The 21,566-nt window shown below is 37.7% G+C and overlaps 1 protein-coding gene across 1 annotated transcript; it reads right to left on the bottom strand.

Moving 5' to 3' along the window:
• Nucleotides 1-1,367: 1,367 nt before the first annotated feature.
• On the bottom strand, nt 1,368-21,526 carry NSUN2 (NOP2/Sun RNA methyltransferase 2). Its single transcript, XM_027743260.2, has 19 exons — nt 21,287-21,526; nt 21,038-21,195; nt 20,711-20,815; nt 20,502-20,607; nt 19,807-19,878; nt 17,136-17,220; nt 16,186-16,378; nt 15,720-15,794; nt 14,490-14,620; nt 12,259-12,332; nt 9,462-9,592; nt 8,762-8,858; nt 7,468-7,643; nt 6,860-6,952; nt 6,336-6,471; nt 4,982-5,062; nt 4,616-4,754; nt 3,642-3,681; nt 1,368-3,089 (listed from the first exon to the last, which is right to left on the bottom strand). Exons 1-19 carry the CDS (start codon nt 21,368-21,370, stop codon nt 2,684-2,686), a joined length of 2,382 nt encoding a protein of 793 aa, XP_027599061.1. The 5' UTR covers nt 21,371-21,526; the 3' UTR covers nt 1,368-2,683.
• Between the last annotated feature and the right edge of the window lie 40 nt (nt 21,527-21,566).

Raw genomic sequence — 21,566 nt, 5'->3', positions numbered from 1 at the left:
CATCCTGCGTTTCTAAAAAAAACAGCGATGTTAACTAGAGAAATCTCACAACATTTAATAGGGACTACTTACAAGGATGGACTGCATAATAACTTTAAACTTAAGACTTTTGCATTTTCAGACTTACCATGACTGCACATCACTTCTGTCTTCCTTTTAAATTATTTGCAGCAATCCACATTCAAAATCACCAGAGCAGAAATTCGGCCACCTGAGCATCAGACTCGCAGTAGCAGAGAGCTCAGCAGAGAAAGACAAACAAAACACACTCCATTTCATCAGGCTCCCAGCCTGGGAAGCTAGGACAGTGTTTTCAGCCACTACCCAGACAGATTTGGGCATCTTCCTTTCTGGCTATCAAGGTAAGAGTAACTGGGACAGAGCAACTGGTGGAAGCAAACTCACACTATTAAAAAAATCCCAAACCAATAAATCTGCAATCCCTGGATTTGGTTGGAGATACAGAGTAAAACTGCTGAATAGCACAAGAAAATTAGACCCTGAGTTTCTTGGCTGAAATCTCTCTTCTGCACCTGACAGGAAAAAAAAACCTCCAAGAAGCCAAGAGCAAAGCAAAATTTCATAGATAACGAAGGAAAATGGGACTACTCAGAAGATTTAAAATGATACAGATGTGGGCTCTTAGTCTATTACAAGTCTAAGTTATACCCAATTTCAGTCAGTTTATGATCGAAGAACTTACTTTTCTTTAGCACTCAGATAAAAGCTTCCTACTCTCATTTTAGTCTGCCAGTGGTAAACTCAGTCAAAAATAATGATCAGGACTGTTAATTTTCTAGTTTGCTTTCTGCTGATTTAATTGTTTGGATTGTCTGTATCAACAAGTATTCTTATCAGCTTAACTTGTAATAAACTCATATTAGCCGAGTCACTGACTGAAAGGAAGCTTAAACTGCTGCTCAGGAACATCAGTTGATACAGTAACAGCAAGCATAATTAAAAACAAATTTTAGTTTCTTCACATAAGTTTTAATACTTGACCTTTTGATAATTTATACAGATCATCAGAGCATAAAGATCAGATGGATTCAAAACATCCTCAGGGCTGAGCACTGCAGACTACAATGAGGACTTAAAAAAATGACACTGGTATTCCACCCTTCTTCCATTTCAAATGCCCAATATGTCAGAATAAATGCAAAGATACAAAAATGTTTCATGCTTGAAGTTAAAAGTTGCTAGAATTTTTTTCCTCATATACTTTAAGAGTTAAAAATTATACTTTACATACACATCCATTCATAAGAAAATTCCGCTATGCTGCTCTTCAGCCTAAGGAGCTGCCCAAAAAGAACCTGGCCCATCACAGTTCCCAATTCAAAGAACAAACTCAAACCTTAGCAAAATACAAGGGCAAGAACTCATTTTTTATTAACCTATTTTATGGACTCTCATGAGGAAAATGAGTCCTGCCAATGGTTCTTCACTGCATGAGACTAATATCTCATCAGAGGACACAGCATTATTTCACTTTTATGTGTGTCCCTCAAGAATACTCCCTTTGATGAAGTAGTTCAAGGGCAAGCATCAGAAAGTCTGTTGTAGCGAGGTACAGCAAATGCATCTAAGCCACATTAGGACTCCATCAGTAAAACTACACATGGTAAAATTCATTTTGACAAGCAAAACAAGTATTTGCATCACGATGGCTCTAGAGGAGGATAGTACCTTGTACCACTGGTCACTTTTCTTTCAGGTCAACTTGATACAAGCAGAGAGTACCGCTGAAACTAATCCACAAAGGATGGAATTTATATTTGAAGATTCTGAGGTAGCCAACCTTTTTTTTTTCCAAGTCAGATTAAGTAATTAACCTTTTGAACCTATATAACCTCTTGTAAACATCTACTATACAACATATATACCACCACACTTTTTTTTAACTATTACTTCAGCTATAAACAAGTATCTTGGAAAAAGTAGATATGACTCTCACTTGAAAAACTGACAGAGAAACAGATGACCCCCAGCAGATCCGGAGGGTGGTCACAGATTCTTACCAGGCACATTTCAAGAGAGGAGTTCAAGGCATGTTCAGCACACCTGAAGATCTAGTTAACGACATTTACTAGTTGTGTCTGTCAAGCAATTAATCACTCTGAAGAAGAATCTCAGACATCAGTCTCCAGCAAAATGCATTCTGCTTTTTTTTTTCCAGGATGCTGTATATGGTTTTGTTTTGGACAACTGTTAACCAGACTAGTAGCCAGATATGCCACATGCACATTTGTATGCATACTCATGCTGATTCTCTTATCCATTAAAGAGCCTGCAGAAGTAGTAATCAGATTGGGTGTAGGTGGGGTAATAATTTTTTCTGGAACTTATGTACTTTGAATGAAATTCCAGGCTTTTCTTCTGAAGGAATTGACTAGTTACACAGGCAGTCCATTTGTTCCATTTAAAATATGGGCTTTAGATTTTACTGGTGCTGGTCCTTTGCCAGCAACAGACACGCAAACCCACCACTAATAGGGAGTTTAAAATGGTAAAAAGAAGACACACTCGAAATCTCTTTACAGCTTTCATTTAAAATATAAAATAGGTGAAACTTCAAAAGAGGAACATCCCATTCCAACCGAAATTTTAAAATACAGTTTCATGCTAAAAGCAAAAGTTGTATATGAGCCTCGTGGAAGCTGCCAAGCAATACAAAAGAAATCTAATCTTTCACAGTACTTGTATCCGTGCCTTTGCTTTCCTTGCTTATGTGAGTGGTGGCATTTTTACTGGATTGATCTAAATCCTCAGTTTTATTTTCTGTTTCCATAGCACTGCTTTCCACAGGACTCTGGGAAGATTCTTCACCTATTTCTGCTTCCATTTTTGTGACTAAATCATGTTCTTTATCTTCCACATCCATTCCGTCCTCTGTTTGCGCCAGGTTATGTTGAACTTCTTCCTCAGTTTTGTTTTCCAATTCCTCCTCTTTCTTCTTTGCTTTAAACACTTCAACTCCCATCATCCTCAGGTAATGAAGTCTCTCATTCTTGGGCACAAAGGCACGGAGTGACGTCTTTCCTTGCCAACCACACAGCACTATTGGACACTGAAGATCATCAGGTTTTCTACAAACAAGCAGTTACCTTCAGTCAATTATGAGAAAGTTAATCTTCAAAACATCATTTTATAGCCATACCCCAATAAATAAGTGCACAAGACAAAAAAAATTAACAAAACAGCTCAATGCTATTAAATTTCTCAAACAAAATAATTTTCTGGCTCTGGTTTCAGAACTAATACAAGCAAGATGAAAGTTTACATTTAAGAATTTCTCAAGAGTTTTGTCCACAAAAGGTACTTTGTCCACACAAAGAAACAATGAAAAGTAATATTTTCCATTCCAGTGTTGGACTTCACAGGGAATCAAACAAATAAATCACATGCAGTGCACTGTGGATGTCTGGCAGAACTATCAGATCTCCTTTATAAAGCTACATAGTACACTTGTTTTAAGAATACACAAGCAAGACAGCTTCTCTGTCAGTCTCTGTATCCTATCTGGCTTTACTGTTGACCTCATTGCATCTCTATGCCTCTACTTCTGTTTTTGCTGAGTGAGAATAAATTCTTGTGCAAGTCTTTAAAGTGCATAAGTGGAAAGCAACACATCTACTTACTCAGGGTTTGGGTCATACTTCAGAACTACACTTCCCATTGCTGCAGGGGGGGGGGGAAACAAAAACAAAACATGTGTTACTTGGTACAATGTTAAGTGATTGTCATCTGAAAATGTTCAAGAAAACAAGTTTTCAGACAGTCACACAGCATGAGATGGCTAGCAGTTATCTACATCAATACACTGAACTATAGACAATACCAGGTTTTATTCCCTTTTTTTCAGACCGAAGTATTTCTATAGTTACAGAAGCAACTGCCAACCCTGTCTCCTCCAAATGCCAAACAAACAAATTAAAATACAAAACCCACATAATGGATTAATTTACTCAGTGAACCTAGCAAGGAACTTCTACTTAATTAAAATGAACATAAGAGTATGCCAGCTCAAACTTTAGAAAAATTTTTCATCCCATTTTGTCTCATCAAATACTGAAGAACAAGGATCAGCAATGAGCTGAAAATAAAACAACATAAATAAAAGGTTGAAAACTCATCTTCTTTTCTTCAAGCATCTAGTGAAGAGGAAATAAAAATTTAATACGAGTAGACATTACTGCTCATATTTAACAAAACAGAATCTGAATAACTATAGTTGATACATAAGATCATGACGTGCAACTGCAGATGACAAAGTTTCAGCTGGAGCATTAACAGGCACAAAGATCAGAAGCGTATATAAAATCTTTGTTCATCAGATATTTTAAATGCGGCCTCACCGCACTGCTTCACAGAAGTCACAAGTCTGGCAACTCTTCTGTTCTCTGAAGCTCATAAATCTTAAAGGCTGCAACCGAAAAGGACTGAAATTTCTAGTAGTGCACTAGGTTTCAGTAATGCTTACTTACCTAACAAGTATATTCAAGATAAATTTAGTCAAAATTTTTAGCAAACACAGTTTACGTCACAGGATTTTCACAGTCCTTTGTGTAATGTATAAAAATAATTTTGTCACAAAACAAATTAGAAGACTTACCCATGTCTTTGACTTTCTTCTGTGTTTCACTGCTAAATTTAGTTAAGAATGGATTTTCCTGGGTTAGCAGAATTTTAACATCTTCTATGCAAACACTTATAATCCTCGCATTAATGAATGGGTACAGAGTATAAATTCCCTGTTTAATAAATAAATACAATTATTTCAAAATGCAACTTTTACTTTGTGAAGGAAAAGCGTTAAAAATAGTATGTCCTTTACCTAATATTAGAAAACAATTTTCACATTTTAAACCATACTGAAAATGCAAATTGTCACTAATCTGACAAAGTTAATGCCAGCTGTGTTACAGGCTCTAGAGGAAACCAAAATATCTCCTCGGAAAATACAGTGCTACGTAATTACCTCTTGTGCTAATCGGAATGCACATCCAAACTGTTCACCATCACTGTTGCGAGACCAGACTTTTATCCCTGTGTTAATAACCTGCAAACAGCAAGGCCAATAAGCGTCATTAAGGAGCATAAATTCTAAATTACCACTCTGAACTTTGTTTTTCATCAACTGTTTGACTAAAAGGAGGAAGAAGGGATAATTCTGCTGTAATGTTTGTTCATTCGCATTGGACACTGAATTAATGTGAAAATTCATCCAAGGGAAAAAGGATCTCCCACTACAGAAATGTAGTGCCCTATCAACACAAAACGCCTTTTACTCCTTTCCATATTGAAAACTGAACAGTGTGAGGAAGTGGCAGTTTTAAAATTAGGGCAATGAACTATTAATATCTAATTTTTATTTTAGTTTGAGTAAGAATTTTCTGTGTGATTTTCGGAAAGTCAAGCAAGGACAATAAAAAATGTACATGGCATTAATATTAGGACACTATATCCTTTGTGGTACTCAAAGTCTCACTACCTGATGCAGTGCACCAATTTCTTAAAATTTTGTCAATTATGTAGCCATTTCCTGCATGGGGGATAAAAGAATAATTATTTATCCATCTTAACGATCTGTTGTAAAGATGTACTGAATATCCTCAGCAATTTTCAAGATCTGACTGGACCCAGATTGTACCTGATCTAGCTTTGAAGTCAGCTCTCTTTGATGCAAGAAGGAAGCTGGACTAGATGACCTCATTCCAACTTAAATCAGTCAATGACTTGAAAGACAAGTCTTTAGCATTTGCAAGACATTTACCATAGGGAATCCTATAAAAACATTTTTTCCCCTCTAATTCACAAAAATTTATTATTCCATAATCATTCAGCTTAACAACCTTTCAAAATGTTCAGTTGTTGAAAGTACTTTAAAACAGTGTCCACATATAACGCAGTCAGCTAATAATTCAGCTGAAGGTATCTTTATTTTTGGTAGGCTTTCAGAGCTCTTAATAATTTTATAATTAAGGGGCTCATAAATACAACAGCATCAATGTAAACTTGTGAAGTTACCTGAAGACTGCATAAAAATGCAGTACACAATGGCACACACAGAGCAGTTATATATATTCCCTCTCTTTACTTTTAAGTTCCCTTTCATCCACCGAAAATTTACCGATTTTAATCCTGAAGGCTGTTATTCACCTCTCAGAGTCAAATCTTCACCTCTAGTAGAGGAGGGATGGAGAGGAAAATACTAATCCAGACTAAAAAAAAGCCTGTCAAGAGGGCTAATGCTCTATATAAACAGCAAGCTTGGCGATAAAGTTCAAGGAGATACCCACTAATGCTTGTGAAAACCTGGAGATGAACCGTACCTTCATCTTCTCACTGTTGTTCAGAAGCACATTCCTTAGCTCCTTAGAAACCATGTACAGCTGTCTCTTCTTTCCTTCTTGAGTTCGAGTCAGTAAATTCATCTTGGGAAATGATGGGTCCAATGCATAAAACTTCCTGTAGCCATAATGCTTGCTTTGATTAACTGAGCAATGAAATCACATACTCAAAATGCACGGGTTAGCCCACTTCCTCTGGCTATCTCTGCAAACACTTAGCACTTTGGCTCCAGAACACAAAGATTAGACTTTCTAAGCTGTATGACATCAGAAAAGACAAGCTGTCATAGACACCAAAATACACTTGAAAATTTCCAATGCAAACTCCAGTTGGTTATTTTCATTTAAGAAGTGTTTAAATGTTGAGGAGAGGAGCCCCTGATGTAAAATTAGGCAAAAATCTTTACACATGATCAACCAGACCCATCTTTTGTGATGAACTGAACTACTAATATTCCCAAATTACTAGGAATCTTACTGCCAAACCAGAAACATTTTTTTCTTACTGGATAGGAAGGAACAGTGGATCATCTTCAGGGAGAAAGACAAAAGGGTCTTCTTTAAAACCAAACAACTTCATTTTTTTAGATGGTGGTGGTCTAAAAAGAAAATAACATTACACTGTCAATTTTAGTAAAAGTACTTGGCTTCAAATCAGTATATTCAGTTCATTTAGTCAACACTTGCTTTGTGGTAACAACAGTATGCCAAATAGAATATGGGCATTTTCCCATGCTTCACTAGGACAACACTACCCACAATGTAACTTCTTAAAATGAGGATGTGAAAGAAGTGCTTTAAAACAGAAACCACAAAAACAAGTAAACAGAGATTTCTGACAGTGATTGTGAAGACAATAAAGATCTTCCAAATGTTAAAGTTCTGAACGTTTTTTTTTCCTTAACAGAGAGGAAAGTACTAACAGACTTTGCAAATGTTAATAAGAAAACTGGTTAGTTTCCAAACTTGCTGAAATACAAGACAGAAAACATGGAAATGCAGGACAACTGAATGAATTCATTAATTCTTCTTGATCGACTTCTAAATGAGTCCAGTAACAAAAGAACTATAGAATACTCAGCAATTACAAAGCTGTCACAGGACAAATACTTACCCACATACTCCTTCCTTTTTGCTTTGCTCAGTGTCCAAATTCTGCAATCCTTCCATTTTCTTAGACTCTTCATTTTCAGCAAGTATTGGTTCTTCAGTAATACAGTCAGAACCATTATCTGAATTAGTTGCTGTCACTTCAGTATCTCCTGTTCTTTGTGGTAACTTCTGATGAACCTATTTCAGATTAAATTATTTTCAACAAAGCAAAGTAGAATCTAACTTGTAACAGAAGGCACCTATGTTCTCTCTTTGCGTGTGCTTAATTCTTGTCAGTTTGTATGCAAGTGCTTAAACAGATCCATTCAGAGAGTTAATCTGATTACTAGATCAAGATGCCACTATATAAATTGCATTTACCTCTAGTACTGATCTGGACAGTTTCGTACCAACTGTCCAAGAAAGCTATTTTTGTACCATTTACAAAATCACGTTCAAGCACTCAGAGAAGACTACTTTAAGACAGGCTCTGCTGTTTTCCTTCTAGCACTCAAAGTGACACATGCATCCTGCTGCTGCACACCTTCCAGGAGAGTGCTACAATGTTCAACTTAGAACAGAATAAACTACTTAGATGACACTTGCTTCTGAATAAATGCTTCTTCCCTATTGCCACATACATTTTACTCATAAGCTGTTCTAATTAAGCAAATCAAATGAACAAAAACATCTAAAGGAGCTTATTCACACAAGACGTTTTTCTCATAGACGTGACAATCTAAGAGATCAAATAAATCACGCCAACCTAAAATCCTGTTGACAGGATTTTAAAGACAATTGACAACAAATGGATTAAAGTCAGATGGCTGAAGCTGCTGCTCCTAACAGTTTTACATCCACTCCCCCTGCTGCTGATCTGCTAGACTAATCTGTTAGTGAATCACCCCTGAGCAACCAGCCACAGAGTAAGATAAACTGAAATCAGAATCAGCTTACAACACAGCAGAAAAAAGCCTTCAGCAGGAGGACCACACACACTGAAGGAACTGACAGCTTTAGCAACCTAATATAATCTGCTTCTGTAATTCTTTCAAAGTCTCAATTTTAGGTTCAAGCTTTATCTTACTATTTTACTATAATTTCAAAATCTCCTCTCTTTTTTTTCTATTTTAGAAGTTGTCATTTTTTTTAAAGTACTTAAGGGATTTAGGAATTTATTTTTAACTGACACACTGAGCTATTACTGAAAGGCAGATACAAAATAGTTATAGTATGTTTTCTATTATGTGTAATATTTAAAAAAAATCTGAAACATTATTAATAATTAACATTTTAGATGTTTTAGAAAAAGTTACCTTAGGCTGACGTTTATTCCATGGCATGGGAGACTTTTTTATTAACACAGCCACAAAGAAACCGCCTGTGTTCTGGTGATGTGGCAATATCCTAAGACTAGAGAGAAAAGAAAAAAAATGTTGCAGTGTATTCATATCTGCATTCAGGTTCTCACAAAATACTAGAAGTGTCACATTTATAATCATTTTCAGGATAGGCTAAGTATTCCTAGTAGGATTGTGCAGATTTAATTTATCAAACTAGAAACAGGATCTAAAGTAGAGCATTCTGGCAAAATTACTTGCATCAGTGCAACACATTCATTTCACAGTTCACATCTGAGCTTTAATGACTCATTTCTAAACAATATTTTTAGAATAGCTATGGAAAGCCTTTCATAGCAAGTAAGTCACACTGTTAAAATGCTGAAGTTTTACATACTTTTCCAGTAATTTTGGCTATGCATCTCTACTGGATGCAAAGAATTAGACCTTTTTGTGTGAGTAGTTATTCCTCAGAAGCAACATGCAATAATTTCTCTGAATTCACTGGACTTTAAATAGTCTACTGCCATTACATAGGAAGCAATCAAAATATACTCAGACCTATTCAAACAGGTCTATACTGCAATACATTCCTAATCCGACCTAATTATAATTTGCCCACCATCATACATGTTAATCATCAAATCCTCATAAGATCTACTCTGGGAAAACTTACCAACGCTCTAGATTCATTGCCTTTAGCTTCTCTTCATCTTTTACTGGAAACATAGTGGGACGTATTTGTGTTTGTCTATTTGAAGGCACATCTTTCCACTCTTCAAACCACTGTCCATCTTTCAGCATTACCTTCAAAGGAAGAAGTATAAATACTGTAAAGAACATAGGTCACCATTTTATAAATTTTAATTATAATACTTCCAAACCAAGGTTTCAATGCCAAAAAGAGAAATTATTTTCTGGTATAGAAAAGGACTACTGCTGTCCAGTAGAGATTAGAACTGAGGAATCCCAATTTCATTATGTAAGAAAGATGCAAGAGTGCAATACAACAGCTTGGTAATCACAGAGCCCCATGACACAGGCGTGCATAGGTCATTGATAGAGATGTTTTCAAGGAAAGCTGCTGAAGAACCATGTTTCTCATTATTTTCTAGTGTCTGTAACTTTACCCAGAACTCAGAACACATCTATAAATCCACTTTTACACTGTGTAGGCCTAACATCACCTCATTCTGGCTAGAAGTCAAAGCTTTTGATGGACTGTTGAGATACAAGCAGAAGGTTAGAGCCACAAATCTTGTAGGAAGGCATTCTGAATGCTCTTTAAGAAAGAAAACCAAAGTGAAAAAATAAGTCAGGGAAAATCTCACTTCAGAGCTCCAGATGCCTGGTTTTGTATTGACTGTAAGGAAGGTCACATCTGGGTACACGTGGGGCAAATGCATAAAGTTAATATTTGAAATGAAGGCCCATTTTTGTCATTAAGGCAACAAAATAAAATAAAGAAGTTGCAGAGATGGTGACTTCAGGACTGGGAAGTATGATGAAGTGGTTTCATACATCCCACTGTGATTGTCTTGAAAGTTTAAGAAAGTTTAAATTAGTGTTCTACTGGAAGCAGAAATGTAATATTTATCTAGATTACCATTTCCCTAAGAACTTTAGAACACAGATTTCAGCATCATGAAGTGTGGCATTTCTCAGCCACTGATTAGATCACATCTGATCATAAAATATTGTGCATTTGCACATTCTTGAAATAGAAATTACTGCACTTCCAAAATTATTATTTCAAGCCAAAATATGCTACATGTCATAGTCCTAGATGGAGACAAGACAGACTGTACTTCTTTGGAAGTCACAACTGAAGCTTGAGAAAAAACAAACAATGGGACTGATAAATAACTGTAGTCCAAACAAGTCTAGAACTATTTTGGATTTACCAGAATAACTGCCCAACAGCCCTGCACTGTTCAGTTTTGGTTTATCAGCCTAACTGGTGTGACTGGTAGAATGAGAAAGCACCAAAGAACACACTGAACTCTACTGCACATTTTACTAGCCATGTGCTAGGGTAGAACAAGGAGTGAAAGTGCTGTAGATTATCAGATCTGGAGTTAAAAAGGTCTCTTCTTTCAAGACTGAAATAATTCACTGGAGTTCACTCATCATTTGGCTTCAGGAGAGAGTACTGATTGCTACTTCTAAGCACCTAAGTGTCCCTCGAACAAAACCTTATTTCTGTGTTGCTGTTTCCAGAGATTTACAGTCAACTGATGCTCAAGAATATTCCATGTAATCAGTCACAGAGCTCCCAAGTGAACAGATGTTTCACCAGGGAATAAAAGAACAGCAGCAATAAAAGTAAAAACAGTACCAAAGCAAGAAAATACATTCAGTGACAAGCTAGCCAATAAGGCCTGCAAAAATACAGTAGAAGCAAATAAGGACTGAAGAAAGTCTTGCAAACTTTCAACAGATTTTATTAGCCTAGTTTCTAAAATACTTTTAGGAGATTTATATTTCAACTGCAGAGAAATAAACGCAACAGGGAATACAATATACTCTTAGTGATCATTATATATATAAATACATATATATAGTAGCTTTACATAGAACCAAAAAAAAAGGTAAAATTAAGATTACAGAGCCACAGTTATGCATTTTACATTTATTCTTCAGGTACAAGCACAGTGTAAACTTTTGGAATTGTAAGAAGAAGGAAATCAGCTAGTTTCTCAGCTGGATTTCCAATGGCAGAACATAAGCAAATCTTTATTCCACGTATCTTGTTCATTAGTCTGCACACAGCCATAAACTTGCAGCCTGCCATTGCAAGAGACTAGTGAGATGGTAAGGCAGAACAAGCAATGGCACTGCAAAGGCATACACTCATAACTAAAATTCAATCAGTTTCTTTCCCTACTACCAGGATGGCCTTCTACTCTTCTTGAGTATACTCTTAACGGGAAGCTGAAGCAGCTTCGGGTTTTTTTGCCCTTCCCTACTAGTCTGTTTCCAGACCTGAAGTCACACAAGACATGGAACAAAATACAGGATTCTATTAATATTTTAGGATTAGTCACGTCACTGCAGGCTTTATAGCTAACTTCCAAAAAGGGTTTCACAGGTTTTACTTCCAAATGATTCAAACAGACCAGCTGAAGAACTGCAGAATCTAACATTCACAGACTCTAAAGACCGAGGAGGATGGATAACTTTAAAAGCGGCTGAAATTATATTGCCATCTACAGGCCACATGCACACAACAGGAAAGGGAATTATAACACTAAAGTATAGGAGAGAGATCAAAGAAAGGTAGAGGTAAGAGAATAGCAGATGAAGAGACAAGAACTTACTATCAGAAAGACTTTTAGCTCTCTCCCCTAAACATCAAATCACTGGCATTAATCCAGCTCAACTTAACATTGTAAAATGTTACACTTCAAAATTTCCCTAACTTAGCACTCTACCACAGACCAAGAACTTCAAAAAACTACCAGTTTAAGTACCTTCCATTTTGTAATTCCTGGCATCCTCTTCAAGCCTGGTAACTCGGAAGAGACATCAGCAAGTTCTAAGGCACCTGAAATCCCAAGAATATAAATGGTCTTGTAAATAGAATTGGAGAGTTGTGTTGCTAATTAACTTTTATAAAAATAGTTTTCCTTCAAGTTTTAAGACCATTTTAAGAACACTACTTTTTTTTTAAAACTTTCAAGAAACAAAATGATATACAGCTACTACCACGTAAATTAACAAAGATGGTAAGAACTGTTAATAATAACTATATAAGTTTGCAATTTATAAATTAACCAAAATATAACGGTTCAATATTTTTTGTAGCAACTGCATAGAGTAGTGCTCTATGACTTCTATCGTTGAATAACAGTGTTCTAGGCAAAGCGATCATCTAAGTTTTTATTCTCATTTACTTAGTATTTCAATTTACCATACTGTTTAAGTATTTTTCAGGGAATAACTCTTGGGATAACAAAGCCTCCTAAAAGGCCTGCTATGTTCTCATTTTATGCACTTAACATCTCAATATATTCCAGTGTGAAAGGAAAGAGAATTTATTATTTTTTAAATTGAAAGGAAAATTCCAAAAACTGTTTAACAGTAAGGTAAGTACTGTCAAACTAATAGGACAAAAGACTATGTGTCTAAAATATGTCAAATTACTACAAGAGATATTAGAGTATAACTTAATCTACTGAATTAAAGGTTTAAACTGCCCCAAGTCCAGAAAGAATGATATAAAAATTCACTGTTTAAAAAGGTGATCTCTCCAGAGATGAATAACTTCAACATTTCTTTTTTGTGATTCTGAATACTTAAGTTTTTAACAGTCAGGTAGGCTTTTTCCTCATGCCAAACACAATTTATCAACCACTTCTACATGACTAACCATTGACTCTTACAGTGACATTTAAGCAAGTCTTTTAAATAAATGAAAAAGTCATATGTGAATTCATAGACAAATTCAAAGATGACATTTCAAATGTGATTAAGCTTGATATTTGCATCCGTCCTTTGAGTAGTCCTGTCCATCTACAGCATGACTTCAGCTGATGCCTCAAGACTACATTAGATTGATAAGGCACTAAAGAGCCCATTAGAAGTAGCACAATTTCCATTAGTTTCTAAATGGTACAAAAGTGCCCTTTCCTTACTCCCTCAGCCTAAGGGGAAAGCAGTCTCATCTGCTCTACAGGTAGCAGTTAACACCGCATCAGAAAGCACCAACAATCTTCTGGACTGACCTGAGTGAATTCTTGAGGTCCAGTGCCCCTTGCAGACCACTGCACTACCTCACCCTTCTTTAGCTACACCTATGTTCAAGTTCCAAGGGTAACATTCACTTGTTGGGTGAACAGGTACACCTCAAAATACCTCCACTGGGCCAAGACTAGATCTTAACGGAACAGTCAGTCAAGATCCTTCCTTCCAAGTACTGAATTTGCCCCAGATACTGCAATTGCTGGCCTCTGTTAACATCCATACTGCTTCATGCCCCTATCCAAACTAGTTGTTAAATTTAACACTGGCTTACTACAACCTTCAATAAGCCAAGCCTAATATAATATACTGGAAACACATCCGTTCCTACCAAAGAAACTAACTCTAAATAAAAACGTCATTTGAGTGGAAACTAAATAGTCAGTTCCTAATTAATCTGCAAGCACTTTAGCTAAACTGCTGTTTCTGAGACAATGAAATTCCATGCACAATTTGGGGTCAGAATACTGACTGGCCAGAATACTGACATTACACAAAACAGGTTACCAACTTCCAGAATAAGCTCAGGTCCAGGAGCAATACAGCTGCTTCTGCTCTGTAAAAGGCTCAATTTAACACAAAGTTGGTGGAAATTTTCATGCCAAATTTCATTAGATATCTCCAAACTTCAGGCTACTGATTCAGAAAAAACAGGATCCACCAGCTACTAAATGGGCTACTAAACTCTACTATCGCAAAGTAATGCAGTGTAGCTTCTCAGTCAGTCTCAATTTTTCCACCTTTTGTTACCTCGGCCATCATATGCAAGTCAAAAATGTAAAAAAACCCATGAGTTTAAAGACATTAAAATTTCAATCATGTCAAAATGTGGGTCAAAGGATGCAAACTAGAAGCGTATTACCCACGCTAAGCTTATCACTAGTACCATAACACACATATCTTTTTTTGGGCTGAGGGGAAAAAAAAAAGTTCCGTACTCCATCCAAACTCACATTCTCACCTTGACTTTTTTCCAGCAGAGATGCGATCACAGCTTCATTTTCGATAGGATTCAATGAACACGTAGAATACACCATTCTCCCACCTTCTGCCAGCTGTTCAACACCACGGGTTGCAATTCTCAGCTGCAATCTAACAGAACACTTTTGGTCTAGCCAGCTGTCATTCAGGAACCCGAAAGAAGCTATACTGCAGACATACAACTCTCCATGGACTAAGCCAGTACTTAGGGAGTTCCACAGCTGTCACCAGTACACAAATTAAAGTCAGTTTCAAACTTTATCAGCTTAGTGCAGTCTATACTGCAGACACACTCACAATTACACCTATTAAATTAGAACAGCAATTAGGTCAAACATAAACAATGATCCAGGGTAGCTTTTAACATAGCATTCTGTATTTCGTTCTTTCTAGTGCCCCATCAAGTTTATTATCAAGTACTCAACACTAGAAAAATAACACCCCAAAACATGACTCTTCTCAGAAATTCAGAGTTAAAATGAGCGGTAATCTGACTATTACAAATGTTATGAACAACACATCTTAGGTAGCAATGGCCTTCTGAGAAAGGTATCATTGAGCTGGATGACAGCTTAGACCCCTACCTCCACACTTACAACTAAAAGAAAATCTGCAACTATGAATGAATTACCAAGCAGTAATAGGTCAGCTGAGTCACAGTAATCAATGGCACCCCCAGTGTGTTAAAAATACACAGTGAAGCGTTCTAAGCTTTGTCATCTGTGTTTCAATCTGCATTTTATCATGTGCCTGCACTAGCCTAAGTACTCATTCATCATCAGTTAACATAAATCAATCTCAGGTAACTGAAATTGTTCATGTATGATGTCTACTATCCTAAAGACTTTAAAATATTACTAGCAAATTTTACAAGTTATTGTATTTTCCAAGAGTATTTGGAACGCTAAGAATCCCAACCAAATGATTTCTTCTGTTTTATTAGTTACCCTGTCTAAATCAATTCAATGAACATTAATACGTCAGATATTCATAAGAATACAAGCAATTTGGATTCACATGCTCCACTCACATCCAAAACCCTACACTTCCTCTGAATAGCACATAAGCTCTTGTTTTGAGAGCAAAGTGAGTCTTCTTTGTCTCTGCTTTGTCATATATTAACATGTGAATGCATGCAGATGTTGAAGATATGGGGAAAGGAAGAGAGAGAAATGAAAGAAGTGCAGATGTGTAAAATAAGCATTTTTACCCGTGGAGCTGCAAACTGTTTTGTGTTGTCCACTTCTTCCATACATCAATGTTTTTCCTCATGGTTCCATCTCCGCTGCAACAGAGGTTGAGTAGATTTGTATTATTTGTGTGTAAAACTCTTTTCATATCCAAGTCATTTATAGTAGAATAATTTTTACAGTCCTCTCACATTAACTAGTTTTCTAACACTGTATTCTTTGTTTCCTCACTGTCTTCGTATTTCAGTATCCTGAGTTTAAGTTCAAAATTTGAAGCCCTTTAACTGACCATATTTAAGGACCATTTGGAATGAAAAAAGTTCACCTTGATTCAGTATCCTCACATCTAAGACAACTTAAGGCATTTGCTTGTTTTGGAAGTTACTATAAATCATAACTCAAAAAGCATGATTTGGTAACACAAGAAAACTTAGCACGGCACTTAGTGCAGTAACATTCATGTATTCAAGTTTACATGCCAGATACCTGCAGGGGACGTCACATAAAATCCTGTCATAGAAGAGGATCTCTTTTCTTCCATCAACATCTATTTGTAGGTTAGGAATGCTGGAGGCATCATGATTTACCACCATGATGCACGGACTGTTTAATCTCTTAGCCTGATGAACCAGCAAATAGCAGCGCTTGTTGTCAACATCATTAGCAATTACGAAACCCTCTGGAACATAAAACAGTGGGAAGATGCTTTACTATTCAACATCTAAGTAATTTTACATAGTTTATTGCCTTATGTTCAAAGTTGTATAAACCTTTCAGTAGAGATTTTTACTTAAAAGGTTGCTCATGAATAGAGGAGCCCTTACTGGGCATAAAACAACTTAAAGGTATGTTGAAGTTTAACTGATGTGCCATAGTCTCAAGAGTTCTAGCTTCCATCTAACGACAGTAAGACACAGGCAAAGGCTCTTCAACTTTTCAAAGTAAAAGCCCTGTAACAGAGAAAACCCCCACTATCACCAATCTCTACATCCGCAAAGTTTCAGTAGAATGCAGAAAGAATCCACACACTCCCACAACTTTATATTTCAGTGGACAGTATTTTCTGTGAGCATCTAACCAAGAGTAAAGATTCTGAAACTTACAAAGAAGATAAATATCACAACTACTTTAAGTCTAAAACAGCTTAATCCAGTGTTTGCAGGATATGGCTAAACCACAGGGGCTCATGGGCCATCATCTACTAGGTAAATCTCATTTATATACAAGAATTAAGCTCTAATCACAGGTGCTGTACTCTGAACTGCAAAGATATATATATATATATATATATATATATACACATATATAACTCATCTCTCTCCTTCACATCAAGGAAGCCCATGAAGTTTCAAAGCAAAGGTGGGGAACCTTTATCTTTTACAAGAAAAAGCAGAAATTCCAAGTCACAAAAGTTTTTAGTAGTTTTCCAGACTTACTGGGAAAAGGAACATTCATGTCTGCATGCAACATTTCAATGAGTTGTGCCGTCTTAGATCCAGGTGCAGCACACATATCTAGAATCTACAAACACCAGAAAGTTAAAAAAAGTCCTGGTTTGTATTTTTCAAGTACTCGAGAAATTTACTATGTGTTCTTGTTTAAACTAAGTATTTTTGCACATAGAGAACTGATTGTTCTGAACACCAATTTGAAAACAAAGTACAGTCCTGATCTTTGTATGTTTTACCTTTGAGAGTCTAAAATATAAAAAGGACTTTACATTGTAGGGAACAAATACATCAGATGAAATAGAATTTGAAAGACGAACCTGAACAAAGATATAGGGGTATGGTCCTTTTACTAGCAATTCCAACTGAAGTTAACTGGCACTTTACATATACACACACATATTGAGAGCAAAGTTACAATCAAGAGCAAGTAGTACTCTTCTTTAAACTATTAGTAAATCAATCAGAGACAGCTGATTATATAGATTTTATAAAAATGAGTTGCTATCCCTCCCCACACATTTGCATTTTAATGCAAAAAATCAAGGCAGCATAATCTCTTGTTTCTCTTTCTTGAAGAAGCACTTGAGAAGTTTTTTAACTGCCCTGAGGCAGCTGAACAGAACAGCACCAACATCAACAGACATGAACACCTAAATTCTAGTGTATTGCTCCTTCCTGGTTCATCAGGAACTTGGCTTGTGATCAAGTCATTTGTAGTCACTTTCACAGCAAATCAATTGATATTTAATACTGTTCTCTTAAGTAAGGAAGCTTAGAGTCTTTCCTCTTGCCTAGTTACAGATTTTCAGAAACACATGTCTATCTCCCGGATCTTTGGCTCTGTTAAAAATTAGATGAAATCATGCAACAGGATAAAGGATGGGAAGGGATCTGCTCAGATCCTCATGCAAGACCCTGGCATGAACAAGACTAAACTAGAAGACAGCCCCCAGAGAAAAGCAAAGAGAGCTCCAAAGAGCACATGGTAAAGTGCTAACACATCATGAAACGCACTCAGTACAACGACATCATACGTGCCCTTTAAAGTAACAGTTGTGATGCTAGTGTTTTCTAGTTTTGCAGGTAATATGCAAAGATAATGAAGAATATACAAGGTTAAACGTGCTCTAAAACTTGCCACCAAAATGATGGTGAGGAAAACTAAATTGTGAAAAATAGATTTAAAATGAACACATGTATGGAGAGGCTTGACAGTCACTAAGTTGATCCTTGTACAACATGGAATCAGCACGTAAGACATGATGTACAGAACATGCTGGTTAAGTATGAAAAGTAACCTGCAGTTCTGGTCATAACAAGCAGCTCAGAAGCTAAGACACTAAGGACCAGAAAAAGTCCTAAATGACAAGAGTTGCTGTCATTGTTACAGCAGTTATTTGCTGTCTTGGCACAAGACAGGATAAAGAATCTATTCTAAGCCTGACTTATGAGCAAATCTGTGAAATCTTACGCTCATTTCTGGAAAATGCCTGCTGAAATACAGTCACCCAAGTTAAATATTCAATGTAAAATCCGTATACTGCTGGCTTAGAATATACAATGTGTGTGCAAAAATACTCCCACAGTTTGTGTTTTACATAAAGTTGAACATGTTCACTACCTGTTCAACTCCAGACAAAACTGAAAATGCACCTGTGACACATCAGGACTGAGTCTTTCAATTCATTATTCACTTAAGAGAGATGAGAAGACCTTGACTCACATCAGTCCTGTGACATACATTGGGTTGGGGTGAAAGCAAAAGATAAGATGAAACACTACATATGCTAGGTAACGTTAATATAAAAACAAGTAGTTACAAACTAGGCTTTAAAACATGTCGGAAGTTTGAAAAACTTAAAATTTTAAGATATGTCATGAAAATTTAAGAAAGAACACAACATGACTGCTTAAGGTAACAAGGCAACTAATTTAACTAATCAAGAGATTAGTTAACTAATTTAAGAGATCAAGAGAATAAGGCCACCTGACAGATTTAGTCTGCAAGCAAGCATAAAGTATGAAAACATCACAGAAGTCAGAATAGAAAGTTTGCTACCAGATATCCCCATTCCTACAGTCTGCTATTGGAAAATATCATGGGCATTCCTTAGACAGCTCCGTTAAAGTTAGCACCCTATAGTGTTCAGCCATCACCAGTACTGTGTTTCAATTCACCCAAATTATTTTGCCTAACACATTTATAGAGCAGAAATTTGCAACTTCTTCAAAAGGCATAGAGGAGTGAAATCTCTCTGGTAGAGAACATTATCATTTGAATCTGGAAAATTACATCTGGTTCACAGTGTGATGGAGAGCAGGAAGTTAAAAACAGTCATCTTACTTTAAAAGCACATTGAAACATGAATATGTAACTCAAATGCAGCTGAACACATTTACACTTTGAAAATAAGACTATGCAACTACTTAAAACCTAAGTGTTTCTTACAGGGTAGTACATACAGCTGAAAAAGCAGATGTTCACTGTGTTTGTGATATGAACACTAGTTGAGTGTTGCTGTTGATGTGCAGAAAGCCTAAAACACACCAACACAAAACAGAACTGTGTATCAGCATTGATACTGCTGTTGTGATGTGTAGTTTAATCAAACTAACTTCAGGGAAAAAGCTTTAGTACACATTATATTCTAGTTACCTTATGATGAGGGCTAACGTTAAGCAGCAGAGGTGGGATCATACTAACAGCCTCCTGACGACTGATATTTCCCTTGAAAGGAAAAAAGAAATTAAATCTGTTTTTATTCACAAAACAATGCATTTATTTTGCAATAAAATTTTTAAATCACTATGTAGTAAAATAAGAAAGCAGTCAGAAACACACTACTATAAATCTAGGTTTAAATTTTGCTAGAATTTAACAAAAAAAGCAATCACAGTATTCACACAAGTGTATTTTCTGATAATTGCATATTTACTCCAATTGTATTAATTCTACAGATGTAGTTTCTGCTCAAAAGAGATGAGAAACTGGCTTCAACCAAGTGACAAACTCCCATCGCTTAAGCTAAGTCTTGTCATGCACACACATGCACTTTTTACCAGATTTAAACATCTGGTTTCTAACAGCAACTAATTATTTTACAGAGACTTGTTTTAGCATCGCCAAACAAACACAAAAAAACTGCAATTAGTTTAGGAAAAATATGTGTAGCTGCAGTTATGCACCAGAGTTGTGGGATGAATCACAGTCAACAGCAACATAAAATCCAGATTCTTCTGAGTTATTCAACTTTTGAGAGAAAAGGTAAAGTCTCACTCTCTCATAATGTAATTCAATAAAGCACTGCTCAGGACATGAAAGAAAAAAATCAAGATCTATCCGAAACTTACACACTCTGTCTCGCTAACCAGAAATTGATGAAACTTTTCCAGTTGTGGGGACTTGCGTAAGATTTTTCTACTCAAGTTAGTGTGCCAGGCTAACTCTTCCGGATACCTGGTGGAAAAGAGACAGGAAAAGGGCAGAAGCAGAATAAAGAGAGCAACACACTAGGCTGGATGTCAGGGAGGGTGCCTTAACTCGCCTCCAGACCACTCACCAGCTCAGCGACTGTGGCATCTCGACTTTTTGACCATCTACCTCCAGGTTCTGCAGCTCCCTGAAGTATTTTTCCTTCAAGCAGTGGAGAATCTCTTTGGCATGGCTGCATGCGACAGACGTGCAGAGGGACAGCGGATGGAGAACCACAGAACCACGGGATGGTTTACATTGGAAGGGACCCTAAGGATCACCTAGTTCCAGCCCCCCTGCGGCGGGCAGGGACGCGTCCCAGTGGAGCAGCTGGCTCAGGCACCCCTTCTCCCGGACAGCATCCCGCCCCCGCGGTGCCCGGGGCAGGTCCCCAGGGCAGCAGCCCCAGCCCTACCTGCGGTAGCCCGTGATGCGCAGCGTGGCGGGCAGCGGCTCCCGCAGCGCCGCCATGAACGCGTCCCATTCGCCGGCGGGCACGATGCCCAGCTCCTGGTAGTACCGCTCGAACAGCTCGTTCTCCTTCACGATCTCGGGGTAGCCGCCGGCCCAGCCCTGAAGGAACACGCCGCCGCCGTTAGCCCGCCGGTCCCGCCGCTCCCCGTCCGCCGCTCTTCACCCCGCCCCGCCTCGGCCCGGCTCTCACCGCCTGGTCCCCGGCGCCGCCGCCGCCCCGCTCCTGCCGCTGCTGCTGCTGCTGCCGCCGGCGGTCCCGCGCTCGCCGGCCCATGGCGGCCAGGCGGCGGCCGAGCCGCGACACTAGCCCTGCCGTGGGGAAGGAAGGGTGGCCACGGCCACGGCCGCTCCCGCTCCGCTCCCGTTGGGCCGGAAGGACCGCGCAGCTGCCGCGCGCCACGTGCTCCCGCCACTGGCGCGCACGCGCGGACACGCCCACTCATTCCTGGAGCCGCTTCCCGGCGGAACTT

This window comes from Pipra filicauda, unplaced genomic scaffold (assembly GCF_003945595.2).
Source record: "Pipra filicauda isolate LSUMZ 115617 unplaced genomic scaffold, ASM394559v2 scaffold514_size685291_pilon, whole genome shotgun sequence".
Taxonomy (NCBI): Eukaryota; Metazoa; Chordata; class Aves; order Passeriformes; family Pipridae; genus Pipra; species Pipra filicauda.
This window is presented reverse-complemented; position numbering and strand designations above follow the sequence as displayed.